This window comes from Ptychodera flava, chromosome 14 (assembly GCF_041260155.1).
Source record: "Ptychodera flava strain L36383 chromosome 14, AS_Pfla_20210202, whole genome shotgun sequence".
In the NCBI taxonomy this organism is placed as follows: Eukaryota; Metazoa; Hemichordata; class Enteropneusta; family Ptychoderidae; genus Ptychodera; species Ptychodera flava.
In genome coordinates this window covers 30,127,447-30,143,149 of record NC_091941.1, presented here as the reverse complement: position 1 = coordinate 30,143,149, position 15,703 = coordinate 30,127,447, and the positions used below count along the sequence as shown (strand labels likewise).

At 38.6% G+C, this 15,703-nt stretch overlaps 1 protein-coding gene across 1 annotated transcript; it reads right to left on the bottom strand.

Annotated features, from left to right (window-relative positions):
* Nucleotides 1-13,836: 13,836 nt before the first annotated feature.
* Nucleotides 13,837-15,222, bottom strand: LOC139148814 (uncharacterized protein C17orf113-like). Its single transcript, XM_070720245.1, has one exon. It carries the CDS (start codon nt 15,220-15,222, stop codon nt 13,837-13,839), a length of 1,386 nt encoding a protein of 461 aa, XP_070576346.1.
* Between the last annotated feature and the right edge of the window lie 481 nt (nt 15,223-15,703).

Sequence of the window (15,703 nt, the reverse complement as noted above, 5' to 3'; positions counted from 1 at the left end):
TAATCAAACCGCAAAATTTAGGAAAAAATTGGCAGGTAAAATCTCAAAAGATCGAACGGTGAAATTACTTAGCGAAAGCCTTTACAGCTACGCATTTCTCGCGACTTGCGAGATTGATGGCGCTACTCAACATCTTCCATTTGTTACGCGTTGGGGTCACGTAGGGGTAGGTTCGAGATTTCGTTTAGTCAAAATGGCAGCATTGTTTTGATGAACCTCGCCTCGCGGGTGAATATCAGTAGCGAGAAAGATGTACAGGTATTTGAATATTGAGCCACCTACAGCAGGGCCCCTGTATTTCCCTTCAAGTAAAAATTCCGTATTATGCCCAGGACCAGTTGATTTCCTTTCGGGCCAGTGAATTTTATAAGTTACTGGCCCGCTTGGCCAGTAGCGATTTTGCAACACTCAAACACTGATCGGGGGAGTGGTGTTCCGGCAAAGCTCAATATAGCGTAATACAGGTTTAACCATGCTATGTAAAGAGTGCTGCTCTACCTGTGGAAAGTGACTTTAAATATCAATTTCTGCAGTTTAAATTGCACTTTGACTTTGAAAAATTACAGCGCTGTATTGCTCAAGTATTGCATAGATGGCCTAATTTTGTAGATACTTAGATTGTGTTTTGTGCATTTTTATTCCAAAGGTATATAAGCCATAAAGCTTTTCCTCCTTTTCCCTGAAAAAGTTTTTTCGACAGGGCATTGCCTTAGCAATGACCCTAAGTAGGTATGACCATGACCTTCGATGACCTATATTGCGATAGCAATTAACTTGCCAGCTTCAAATACCAACAAATACATATACCTTTAATGTCATGGAATTTTCGGTAATGTCAGATTTTAGCTATTGCAGTGTCATGGCAAAAGGACCAACACTCATACCCACCGCCAGATTAATGACAAACAAGCACATTATGATAACCGAATCCTAGCTAACTGGAAAACATAGTGACGGGAAGTGCCTAGGGGAAGATGGTATTTGGGAGACAATAGACTGTGATGGCCCATTGACTATATTGGTTATACCAATAGGCGATCACACACCATGCTTGGTATTACAACATTTCTGCGAAGCTTTTAGTCAATGCTGCCGAACATATTGCAGCTCCACTTTGTCATATGTTCAGTCTTTCTTTTGCAAATGCAAATTTTCAGATGCTCTTAAAGTTGCTAGAGTAGTACCCATCTTTGGAAAGATCCAAAAGAGATTCCTGCAAAATATTGCCCTATTTCAGCGTTACCTCTTATTAGCAAAATTCTGGACAAGACTGTCAATAATCAGCTTGTAAATTATTTTAACAATCATGACTTTTTTTATAAGCATCAGTATGGTTTTCGTAAGAACCATAGTGCAGAGTTATGTCTTATAAATTTACTGAGGCACCTGACATCACAAATTGACCAGGAAAATAGTACAATAAGAATCTTCCCAGATTTTTCGAAGGCTTTTGATAGCATTGGCAACGAAATTCTCTTAGCAAAGCTCCTATATTATGGTGTGAGAGGAAATCCTTTACTATCAGACATATCAACATGTGTCTGTAGATTGTATTAATTCAGTTCAATTACCTGTCGCAGGTGGAGACAGGGATCAATACTTGGTCCTACACTGTGTGTGGAAAATCAACCTCTAGTTCAGATTCACCAAGCATCATTTGTCGGGGGTAATTATTAATAAGCACCTTACATGGAAACAAAACATTACAAAGGTAAACGCGATGATAAGAAAGAAAGCCGGAATATTATTTAAATTAAGACACGCTGTACCACAAAGTATTCTCATTTTGCACTATATCTCATTATTCAACCCATGTAACATATGGCTTAGAAGTATGGAGTAATACATTTTCATCGTATCTAAATCCAATTTATATCGCTCAGAAAATGTGTATGCGCAGTATAATATTCTCTGAATTTAGAGAGCCATCTTCACCTTTGTTCTAAAATCTACGCATTCAGGATGTTCATAAGCTCTGGAAGTTGCTAAATCTATACTTTTATGTTTGATTTGCTCCATAAAAATGTTCCTTACTACTTATCATATTATTTTCATATTATCAAGAGTGTTCGCGTTTACATGCACAAAAAAATGCGTATTCACGCATTGGAATTGACTCTCTCTCTACGCATTTCTTTCATTGTTATGCGTTTTCTACGGAAGCGTATTCGTGCCATTTTTTGTAAGAAAAAAAAAATAAAAATCTCGTAATTACGAGTTTTTGATTCTCGTAATTACGAGTTTTTGATTCTCGTAATTACGAGTTTTTGATTCTCGTAATTACGAGTTTTCAATTCTCGTAATTACGAGTTTTTGTTCTCGTAATTACGAGTTTTTGATTCTCGACACTATAAGCCCTGATTCTCTTAGTTATCAGACAATCCTTAATTACTCAGTCCTTATACAGATTTGAGCTCTTATTTCTCATACATATTGTTGGTTATTGTTCAATGAGAATATGGTGTTTTCAATATGGTATTATCTTGATTTATAAGGTGTAGTAAGCAATCATAATACACTCGTAGATGAATAAATAAATGAATGAACTTTGGACTGTTACATAGCTACAATTGTAGATATTCAGTATGTTATCCATTAAATCAAAAGTCAAGCATAATAGCGTGTAGATTTTGTCTGGCTGGATAAACACTCTTTTTAGGGTGAAATATCGATAGTATGACATTATGCAAATATTTCACATCTGTCAACACCTTTATTAGAGTCTCACAACCTGATAAACACCCCCTCCCCGCCTAAGGAGATAATCCCCGAACTACGAATACCTGCCGATGTGATGTTATTTTTTTTTACATCCAGCATAGATTGGCAGTTGTCATCATGTTGGGTATGCACTAGAAACTATGACGAACAACTGACATCTTCTGATACCCCTTCATGTGTGAAAAAGACATTATCAAAAACAGCAGTGAATGAGGAAGTCGGACAGATTTCCAAACTTCCAGATTAGTATTATTTGCTAACAAAGATTAACACAATCAAAGTTTGTGGGGACAGATAAAGTAAAGAATATTTAGCAATCTGTGTCTTTGCATTGCTTCCTCCTAATGTAAAAGAATAGTACACAAACATTGATTATGATCAAGATGAATGACCGAATTGAAGTGCAACTCATTTCAAGAACCCAAGAAATGATTGAAAATGGCAAATAACAGCGAAAATATGTTTATTTTTATCACAGGTGTTATCAAGTAGAAGTGATAAGTAAATCTCAAAATAGACGATGAGTTGAAATAACGCAGTGATAGTTAAATTTTCATATGCTTCCATAAACATTGAAATTACAAAATCATCATTATGCAAACATTCTGGCAATTTGAAAACCTCATAATTTTGAGATTTTTAGAAATTTGCGATTACTTGACTGTAGTTTTTGACGATGTATTCATTTATTCGCAATGACAATGACGGACTATAGATTCTCATGACAAGTTAATTCTCGTAATTACGAGTTTTTGATTCTCGTAATTACGAGTTTTTGATTCTCGTAATTACGAGTTTTTGATTCTCGTAATTACGATATTTTAAATCTCGTAATTACGAGTTTTAATTCTCGTAATTACGAGTTTTTAAATCTCGTAATTATGAGTTTTTGATTCTCGTAATTACGAGTTTTTGATTCTCGTAATTACGACTTTTTAAATCTCGTAATTACGAGTTTTTGATTCTCGTAATTACGAGTTTTTGATTCTCGTAATTACGAGATTTTAAATCTCGTAATTACGAGTTTTAATTCTCGTAATTACGAGTTTTAAAATCTCGTAATTACGAGTTTTTAATTCTCGTAATTACGAGTTTTTAAATCTCGTAATTACGAGTTTTTAATTCTCGTAATTACGACTTTTTAAATCTCGTAATTACGAGTTTTTGATTCTCGTAATTACGAGTTTTTGATTCTCGTAATTACGAGATTTTAAATCTCGTAATTACGAGTTTTAATTCTCGTAATTACGAGTTTTAAAATCTCGTAATTACGAGTTTTTAATTCTCGTAATTACGAGTTTTTAAATCTCGTAATTACGAGTTTTTAATTCTCGTAATTACGAGTTTTTAAGTCTCGTAATTACGAGTTTTTAATTCTCGTAATTACGAGTTTTTAAATCTCGTAATTACGAGTTTTTAATTCTCGTAATTACGAGTTTTTAATTCTTGTAATTACGAGTTTTAATTCTCGTAACTATGAATTTTTGAATCTCGATATTACTGGTTTTAATTCTCGTAATCATGTGTCTTCATTCTCGTTATCTACTCATATGGCGTACTATCATGGCCTCTACACATTGTAGTTTTCCTCCAGCTACATTATTACCTCTATCTAACATTATTAAAAGACTTTGGTCAGTCTTGGGGCATGATATATCATAGCCATTAACATGAGAATGTTGCAATAGTGTTAAGGAAGTCTGTGCCTGTATAGAAACAAAACACTTCAGCCATGTTGCTTAGTTTGCCAATTTAAGGGCAACTTGTAATCTGTAAACTCTGTACTTAGTGGATCAGCAAATCAAAATTAAAATTTACAGTTCTCACTTGCACCGAATGTCAAAACGTTTGATACATCGCAACCATATTTGAAAAAATGCATTTATTCACAGCATAAATGTAATAAATAAAATTAAACTGAACTACAATTGATGACTAACAAACTTACAAGAAGAAAACAGTCAAATATTGATTGCAAATGGCATTGGTATTCTCAAACAGGTGCGTTTGTTAAATTGTGTCTAGCCTATCGCAATACGTTTCCATGTGATTTACTCAAAGTTCACCATCCATATTTTGGATCACTATCCGGTCAATCTGAAACTGATGGGAAAATAAGATATTTTAGAACATAATTCCATCACAACATGATGTATTAACAAACCCATCGATACAACGCACACTGCACGCATGAACGCACAATGCAAGACAAGCTGTACAATGAAAATATTTTGCAACTACATTGAGCAGAATTAGTAGGTAATATGTACAATGCTCTTTAACAGGAATTGACTTGACTTCTTTCAATTAATTCCTGTTATTACTTATCAACTGATAGGGACATTAAACAGATCGCCCTGCATCAACTTAGATGTGAGCGCACAGCAAACATGGAGCTGTTCATACAGCATGCATATGCATAGCCCTGCATACAGGTCTGTGTATTCCCGGCGTTATACGGCCTCCACCACAGCCTTGCAACGGTCTATGGAGATAACTGGCGACTGCGGTCCGGATCCGGACCGCAACGAAAAAACGGTCTTTTTGGCCGAAATTCTACTCTCTCAGGGCAAAATCCTTTCCCTGCCTACCTTTACCTCCTAAGGACCCCCAGGAGGCCGTATAACGCCGGGAACACACAGACCTGTACGCAGGGCTAGCATATGCATGGTGGGTTGCTGTTTAAGTAGGGGTCATACAGGTCAATCACTCTTATGCCGCGCATTCGTGGCTAGCACATCGGTGATCATTGGATGGCATAGGTCTCTTATCCATAACAGGAAACTGACCAATCTAGAAAGAAACATTTCAGTGAAAATTCAGGCCAGCTACACCCCGTTTCCGACAAGAACTTCCCGTCCGCCCTTAGCTTAGCTGTGGCTGTGAGTGACCTTGACAACACTACATTCACTGATAATGGCGTCATTGAAAACAGTCGAAGATGTAGTATGCTCATGTAATTCCGTTCAATTGCAGATCTTACCTTTCCGTTTGGTAACACTCAAACAACTGCCCAATGAAGTTCCTGCTTCTTAAAACGTTTGTAATTGTTGACTGACTTCGAACATGTCGCACTGTTGGTGTGGTCAAATGGCTGGCATGGTAGGACTCGTCCCTTTGAAGCATGTTGCGTTCTCTTTCACCAGGTGTCATTAAAAGGAGAAGTCGGCTACAAATAGACGATTTAGCACAGAAGTGTTAAATAAAACAAAACCCCAAGGAGCCCACGCAAATATTATTTGCTGAGCAGAAATATCAAAAGAAAGGTGATGTCGAGAATTAAAATCTCATAATTACGAGAATCAAAATCTCGTAATTACGAGAATCAAAAACTGGTAATTACGAGAATCAAAAACTCGTAATTACGAGTTTTTGATTCTCGTAATTACGAGTTTTTGATTCTCGTAATTACGAGATTTCAAATCTCGTAATTACAAGAGTTCAAATCTCGAAATGACGAGAATAAAAACTCGTAAATACGAGAATCAAAAACTCGTAATTACGAGAATCAAAAACTCGTAATTACGAGAATCAAAAACTCGTAATTACGAGAATTTAATACATGTAATCATGAGAATCGGAAACTCATAAATATGGATATTGATACATATTTTATAATTATCTTTCATGAAAATGTAAAGTCTGTAATTGTCATTATGATTGAATATTTATGATCAAAAGCTTTTTTCTAGTAGGCAAATAGGAAATTCCTAAACTTTTAAAATGGTGTAGTTATCAAAAAGCCAGCATGTGAGCATAATGATCATGTCGTAACGTCACGAGTTAAGTGAAAATTTACTTTTCATTGTGTTATATGATTCCATCTGATCGTTTAATTGAAATTTCCTTTTCATTTCCATTTAAATATTATCATTTCATCATCACTTTTTCGCTTTTATTTGCCATTTTCCTGTGTTCTTGAAAGGGATTTTATGTAAATGTCAATTAGTTCATCAAATAGATAATACACATTTTTCGTGTAGTGTTATTTTATGTTGAGAGGAAACAATGAAAGGACACTCATCATACACAAGTCATACTTCTCTTTATCTGTCTATGTACATTATTTTTACATGAAATGAAGCTTTGAAATCTTTCCAACTTTCTTGTTGAGGCCTACTGCTGTTATATGCTTTTCATACATGAAGGGGGATGTCGGACAGACATATAGAAATCATACAGTAGGATAGTTCAAATATTTCATAAGATGTTGGTTTCTCATCATGATTTCTAGTGTAGACACAACATGAAAAAACTGACGGTCTGTACTAAATGTAAAAAGTTAACACCACTTAGGCAGGCACATGTAGTATCGGTGTTATCTCCTGAAAGGGGAGCTTTTCAGCTTGTCGGAGAAGACCCAAATATAGGTGTTTATAGGAGTGAAGTTTTGGCATAATAGCATACTTATGCATTGCATCTTTAATTCTGAATGTATTGTCTATCCGGACAGACAAAATCTATAGGCCATGCTTGGCATGATGCTTTGCGTGACTTTTGATCTGCTGGATAAGTTACTGAATATCTACAATTATAAGCCATGTAACAGCCCCAAAGTTTATTCATTCATTTATTCATTAACAAGTTTACTATACTTGCTCACTACACCTGATCGAGTCAAGATTCACGTTAACCTTTGTATTCGTTGAATTATGATCAACAATACGTATGAGCAGAGGTTCACACTAAAGAGCTCAAACACCATAGAAAGACTATGAGTTATTATAGTTTATGTCTCATAATATGTAGTAAAATCAAGGCTCATACTTAAGAGAGTCAGAAACTAGTAATCATGAGAATTGAAATCTCGTAATTACGAGAATCAAAAACTCGTAATTACGAGAATCAAAAACTCGTAATTACGAGAATCAAAAACTCGTAATTACGAGAATCAAAAACTCGTAATTACGAGAATCAACAACTCGTAATTACGAGATTTTAAAATTCGTAATAACGAGAATCAAAAACTCGTAATTACGAGAATCAAAACTCGTAATTACGAGATTTTTTTAATTTTTTTTCTTACAAAAATGGCACGAATACGCTTCCGTAGTTTTCTATTCGCAAAGGAAAACAGTAAAATGTTTCCGAAAGCACTCCCTGAGCTCTTGTGAGAACCAGAGGATATTAGTGCCCGATTGTCATTAAATTTGTTGCAACGTTTCTGTCAATCACTCATTTGTGTGGAAAGTTTCGGATTCTCTGGGCGTTGTCTGAAATATCGGCATCGTAGTCAAAAGGCACGTTATCATATCAACTGTGTCTATGAACTACGTATACGTTGATAATTTTCAGGCGAGCGATAGTTTCTGAAACTTATGACGCAAAGTGAGTGACTGACAGAAATTTTGCAACAAATTAAATGCCAACCGTTCATGATGATCGCGTCTCACTGTCCCCATATTTGATCAAAGAGTCCGTGAAAAAATGATTCAGAGGATCAATCGAAAGACACTTCTGGGCAACCCAACATGGAGAACACGGAGAAGCGCAGTGAAATTGAACCCATGTCGGAATACACGACGTATTGTCCTGTTGTCTCCGATACAACAACAGAGGATGAGCGCCAAAGTGAAGCCGTGAGCCGTGATGATAATGCACCGGTTACAATAAAAATTCCATCCACAACCACGCGCAGGCTACCAAGAACAGTGCAAGACTGAATATCCATAGTTGCGTTTTGATGTATAAATATAAATGTATAAATTTCGAACACTGCTAGCGCCTGGATTAGCTGCAATACCTCTAACCTTTGGGTTGCCCGATGTGTTCTGACGGCCGCATGTATACCCTTCGCTGTTACGTTTCAGCATGTTTGAAACACAGCCCAGTTGTTCAAGTTGTTCGTTGAACTTGTTTACATTAAAATATAACCCTTTTCAGAATTAGAGCGCGAAGCTACTGCATTGTATGTCCCATGCAGACAGTTTGTCTGGGGAAGTTGAAATAAAAAGATTTGTACATGGACCAGTGCATGGTAATGTTACATTGTATCTTAATCTTGAACACAGGGTGCCAATTAAAACTCTCATTTACAACTCGAGCCTCAGACAGAGCTAGTTTTGCCTTTGTACAAGCAGACTTTTTGGTCTTTATCAAGTAGCCTTGTTCAACACCAAAGTGGCCACGGCTACAGCTGAAACTAATTAGTGTAAGCAGTTTTATTGCAGTTCACTGCAGTGGCTTCGCGCTCTAATTCTGAAAAGGGTTGTACATGTACATCGTACAATCCGAATTGGTAGTGTAGATTTATTGAACGGCTCATCGTATTTTGTAGTCAGTTTTTTCCATCCATCGAGTGCGGAAGTGAAATTACGCGGCTTATGATGAACAACGAAATAGATGCTTTGCGAAATCACGAAATAACGAAATGACAACATTTCCACAACCCCAAAATTTTTCTTCAATAAAATCTAGTATTTAAATAATGTCCGTGACCGCAGCAGTTGGTTTACTGGGTTTAATGAACGGATTAGGTATGTAATGGAATATTTTGAAGTGACTTCAATCACGGTCGAACTACAAAGTGATACATGGCGAAATCATGGGCCGCCATGAAAATATCAGTATGAACACGTACTCCCACAGTCACTACAGTACCTGTTTAGTCAGGGGAGTTGTGAAGCTTCACAAATCTCTCTCGAAATAAAGCCATAACATTTTGGGATTGAGGTTTTTAATCTTCAAACACTAGCTGTCGAAACGCAGCTATCTGTTGGCGGGTAGCGTGCGTAGCTATGTGGTGGCAGGGTTGACCTTTGATCCGCAAAGCTCTGCATGCATGGCAGGGCACAGGCGACCCAATAAGTATTACTGAGTTTTTCACACTGTTTTCTCTATCATTTTCTCTTCTTTCTTCATGCTCTGAATGATCGGAATGAATAAAATAAATGGTTTACACAACATAACCTAGCCTCCATGACTATTTACTTTACACTTCATTACAAGGACGTATATCTCTCATACACACATGCTGTAATAAATTAGTCAACACAACTAATTATGCTAATCCGTGGACTTATCAGACGTTGGTCAACATCGGAAAGATAGGTTTTAGTATAAAATTCCTATCTTTCGCGATGTTGATCAACCCGTAAAATCCCTGATAAGTCCACGGATTAGCATAATTAGTTGTGTTGACTAATTAATTACAGCATGTGTGTATGAGAGATATTCGTCCTTGTAATGGAGTGTAAAATAAATAAAGAGTCACAGAGGCTAGGTTAGGTTATATAAACCATTTATTTTATTTATTCCGATCATTCAGAGCATGAAGGAAGAAGAGAAAATGATAGAGAAAACAGTGTGAAAAACTCAGTAATACTTTATGGGTCGCCTGTGCCCTGCCATGCATGCAGAGCTTTGCGGATCAAAGGTCAACCCTGCCACCGCATAGCTACGCCCCTACGCACGCTACCCGCCAACAGATAGCTGCGTTTCGACAGCTAGTGTTTGAAGATTAAAAACCTCAATCCCAAAATGTTATGGCTTTATTTCGAGAGAGATTTGTGAAGCTTCACAACTCCCCTGACTAAACAGGTACTGTAGTGACTGTGGGAGTATGTGTTCGTACTGATATTTTCATGGCGGCCCATGATTTCGCCATGTATCACTTTGTAGTTCGACCGTGATTGAAGTCACTTCAAAATATTCCATTACATACCTAATCCGTTCATTAAACCCAGTAAACCAACTGCTGCGGTCACGGACATTATTTAAATACTAGATTTTATTGAAGAAAAAATTTTGGGGTTGTGGAAATGTTGTCATTTCGTTATTTCGCGATTTCGCAAAGCATCTATTTCGTTGTTCATCATAAGCCAAATTACGCATGCATACAGCCTTTACGCAATTTTAGCAGACTATTAAATGCGTATGCCACACGCAAAGAGGAAAAAGTTACCGCGAACACCATAGACCATTGCTACGATACCCCCCCCCCCCCACCAAAGGTGGACATGAATGTATACATCTGCAGGTCAATCTTCAATATCTTACACAGGTGCAAAACTATAGCACACATTGTTGAATTTTGTTAAAAAATCAAACTTCTAGGTGTAAGTTCACAAAAGCCATCTTTTATGAGAATGTCTTGCTCTATGTTAATGTGCTTAAGTACGAAGGTAAAATGAATTCTAGCTGTAATCATCTAACTTTGTGGGATTTTTTACTGTCATAGTTACCATCTTCTCTTCACAAAATTACATGTATCAATATATGTACATCAATCCATGTATCGATACAATGTACATATGAGTTAACAGGCTAGGCTCGACTAGCACAAGACTATATTCGTAGTTTCTTATTGTCAATGTATTCTGCGGAATTTGAATTGTATTATATTTCTTGAATATTAAATATGGCAATAAAATAATGATGACGATGATGACGATGACGATGATGATGATGATGATGATGATTGACTTGTCGCCTGAAAAACCAACGTGTCGGTTTTCCACGCGGCGTCGCCTGACCTCATCGGACGACGCGACGATATCATACAAACGAGGCAACTCCACGGGCAACTCGAATTGCCTACCGCGTTGCTCGTCGCGTTGCCTACCGAGGTGCCTCGTGTAACTCGACCATGCGACTGTTAGGTAGCCGTCATTATTTACGGTCTGGCGGGGGTCGGGGTGGGGTGGGTTGCAGTAATTTCATCAGAAACTCCGAAATTTCGAGTACCCCTTGCCAACCATGATGAATTTGAGTAACCCCCCTCTCTAACTCAGAAATTTTGACTGACCCCCCTCTTAGAAGAGCTAAATAGCAATACACGCATTTGTAAAATTTACAAAAATACAGCGATAGTAAAGACCTTTCAAATCCTGATGTACCCTGCTTTATTATTATCGGTTATCTAATGACGGTTGAAAAAGGTGAAACAAATTAAATGAAATTCGAAGTGACGACGAAACATAGATATTAAAGCTCACGCTATAACCAGTATCTAACCACATAGTACTGTTTAATTTGGATGGGTATCATGACTGGGCTTTCACTAGGATATATGACTGGGCAGAGTTTGAAAGTAAAAGGGGAATAACATGCGCGAGGCTGAGGGGGAAGTGTCAGAGGGGATATTCACCATCTTGCGTGGAAAATTTTGAGAAATTGATTTGTGCAATGGTGCAGCCTAGTGCAATCTGAAAGCCTCAAAGGTGTTTTTTAATTTTTTTTTAACTAGTAAAGCTGTTAGAACACCCTAAGGGGAGAGCACAGGAGGGGTGTCCCCCTCTCGCATCGAAAATTTTGAGAAATTGATGGGTGCAACCATGGTTCAGTTTGAGGTGTTTCAATTTATTTTGCTTCAAAAATTGAGTAACCCCCTTCTTCCTCTCCACATTTTGAGCAACCCCCTTTCAATTTTTTGAGTTACTCCCTCACATGCTTACGATCCCCAGGCCGTAAATAATGACGGCTCCCTTAGGTATACTAGTCCCAGATCAGCCTGAAAGTTCTTTAAAAGTTTCCGTGGTGCATTGCGCACAGTGAACGTTCATAATTCTAATAAACTCAATTAAAGGTTTCACCCTGACAAATATTTTCGTGGCCGAATTATGAAATACAATATTCATTTTGAGTTTCATTGATATATGCCAGTCTTGTACGCCAATACGTTGTACAACATAAAATCTCATAATTTGGTTGTTTACTGTACATATACCTACAGAGTTTGACACGACCAAGGAAATGCTCTATGGGATGACCGGGAATAGGCGTAGATCTCTTGCGTGGATCGCTCCGGATCACTGTTGTTACTACCAAGAGTATAATCAATATTTTGGTCAAGAGCACCAGCCTGATGGCATGTGTTGTTAACTTTATCGCACCGAAAATTTGAAATCATCACAAAATCCAGTATTTGTACTGTGCGTATGTGCGCTACCAATGGCGTTCGGACGGCTTGCCTGCAAGAGGGCAATAGCAATTCAAACCACGTTATATCACACTTTTTTGGAATGTCATGTTGCGGAGTTTCATCCAATCACGAGATCAGTACTGTAGTTGAGGTGTAATATTCAGTGTTGCAGCCAGGATTTTTAAACCAGGGGACACTGTGTCCCGCTACTCTTTATTTTGGGGGACATTTTGTATATTTTGGGGACAACATAAATTGTGCACGTGTACAAAATACGCACACACTCGCACGCACATGTTGTGTGATTATTATTAGTACATAGATTTATTATAACATTTATGTTCCGCTCAAGGATCTATGTAATAATAACTGGAAAGACCTTTACCATAGTAACTGTGCTATACTGTTTTGTTCAAATCAACTGTGTCCATGTCCACCGACAGATCAACTAGTCTGATGAATAAAGTCAAGTTTGATGACTATATTATTGTTTGTTTATGCGTCTTTGTTTTGCTTGTCTCCATAGTTGGAGTGCATCCCTAAATGGAAATTCATCGATGGGGGGCCCTTCGGCCGAGATCAGTGACAAAGTGTGTAGTCTTTCAGCGTCTAGGCGGTTACGACTGCTTGTTTTGATTTTGTTTTGAACTGAAAATCCACGCTCACAATCGGCGGTTTGAACAGGCAAAACGAGGGCAATTTTAGCCAGCCTGAACAAGTTTGGGAATTGATCTCGATGGTACGCATACAGCAACTTCCATAACGTGGCCATCTTATCTCGCGGGTATAACTGTGACAATACCAGCGCCTTCACAATTGACCACTCACGGTGAACACAATTGCGATCAATTATAGGCTCAATTACAGTTCCATCTTCAAGAGTTTTTGCATCGCCGAAATCTGAAACCAAGGCACTAATTTCCTTGTTTCCAAATTCGCTGACCTGATCAGCTGACAGAAAAGACAGGGGTCGCATAGCCAGGACAGCAAAGGCATTAATCAAGTCAGTAGTGTCCTGGGGAAACCTCTCATTCAGGTTCTGCAGGATGTTTTCGATAAATCCACTCCTGATATTCCTGAAATGTGCAGTGGCATTAGGCGTTGCGCTGATAGCATGGCCACGGACCGAAAACTTGCCTTCGGACGTCTTCATTCCTTCGAAATCTGAAAGAAATTTGCCATCTTGTGTAGCCAAGTCTTGGACTTGACTAACGGTTGTCTTTACAGAAGCCTGTACAATCGCGATATCGATGTCAGCGCACTGAAATACCATACTCAGGTGTGTTAGAATCGGGATAACATCCATGAGTAGGTGTGTCGTAGCAACAAATTCGAACTGTGTCATCGTTAAGACCCTTTGCGACGGGCGTTTTCTCAGCTACTGAGCGAAAATATGTGACCAGCGAACCGTACGTTCTATAAATGGTCTCAAGAGCGGCGTAAAAAGAAAACCAGCGTACATCGTGTACTTCCTTGTATTTAAGACTGGGGTCATCAAGAATTGCTTGGATTTCCTTCACCCCCTCTGTGCGAACTGCTGATCTTTTAAAGTAGTAGTAAATATCCGTTAAAGTTTGTCGGTATTTTTTGAGATACGGGATTCCGTCGGCCGCCTGACTGGTACACAGCGCCAAGCGATGCGCCACGCAGTGAATACTAATGAGGTATGGGTTCACTTCACGCTGGATACGAACTGATACACCATTCTTACGTCCCCTCATGACGCTCGCACCATCACTACCGAAACCAATCAGCTGACTAGGTTTGACGCGGTGTTTCTCGAGTAGATTTATTTTCAGCTCTGTAGCTATGGTCTCTGCTGTGCCATCTTTTACTTTCACGTTTCCTATGTATCGCGTTTTCGGGGTGAAATCCTCCTCAATTACACGGACGTACATGACAAGCTTTTTGGATACGGAAATGTCCGTGCTTTCATCGGACAGCACACTAACAAATTCACTTTCTTGTAGTTGCTTTTGTATATCATTAGCAATCACTTTTCCGATGGCATCCTGCATCTCTTCGGCAGTTTGTCGAGAGGTGTAACTTGCATTCTGTCCGATCCGCAACTTATCCACGGTTTGAACGCCTTGCAATTTCAGGAATTTCAGGAGTGATTCATATTTTCGTGTGGCAATGTCCTCCTTTGCCAACCAATAAACCGACTGCATTGCCGATATAATCCCTTGATCGTTTTCTGACAGAGCTCGATTGACGGCGGTGTCGAAACTTCTACGCAAGGCGACTTCTTCAATTGCTTGCAAGTGATCACTACCGCGCATATGGCGGTCTAATGTTGATGTACGGAAATTTTCACATCCAGATTGTTCAGTAAACGTATTTTGCTTGCCAGTTTCACGACAAATCTTGCAATGCATATGTTTCTTTTCACTGTTGTATTCAAACCAGTTAGAACACTTTTCATTATTCCTCCAACTCTCTTGAAACTTTCGTTCCGTGGTTTTCTTTTTCTTCGACTCTGGTGGATCGCAATGTGTGTCACAATCAGATCGCGTCGAGTGTGAGTCATCACCCTGGGCAACAGACGGTGTTTGATCGTCATTGCGATCGCGATCGGTTGACAAACTCCGAGTTGGACTCGTGAAAAATGATGTAATTCGCTTTTGACGTCCTGCCATATTGAACTTGCCTACCGAAATGCCGTTCAACTGTCGATGCATGGCAATGGAATGGAATTTTCCGCGAACGAAAAACAAATGCATCAGTCGTCAATCAAATTTGTATCATTTTGTAACTCATTTGTTTCACAAAACAAACGTCAAGCGGCCGGACTACGATTGAATTTTGCAGAAGTAATTGTAGCAGTATGCGGTATCTGCCGCCAATCAGAGCTCTGTCGGACTACAAATCAAAGTAATATCAAGTGTACGGTTTTAATTAGCTCCGAAAATACGTAAATAAAAGCCTCAAAAGAATCATGCAAAACAAAGGTCGCCGTCAGTAATCTATCACTTGCAGACTACACCGTCACACAGTGGCTCAAGAGTGCGCCCGAGGTGACCCGCAGGACGCAAGAATGCGGGACAACAGGTCCCGTTTTGGGGACATTGTCGCAAGGGCGCGTCCTGGCGGCAACACTGTATTATTGTACCTTTGTCA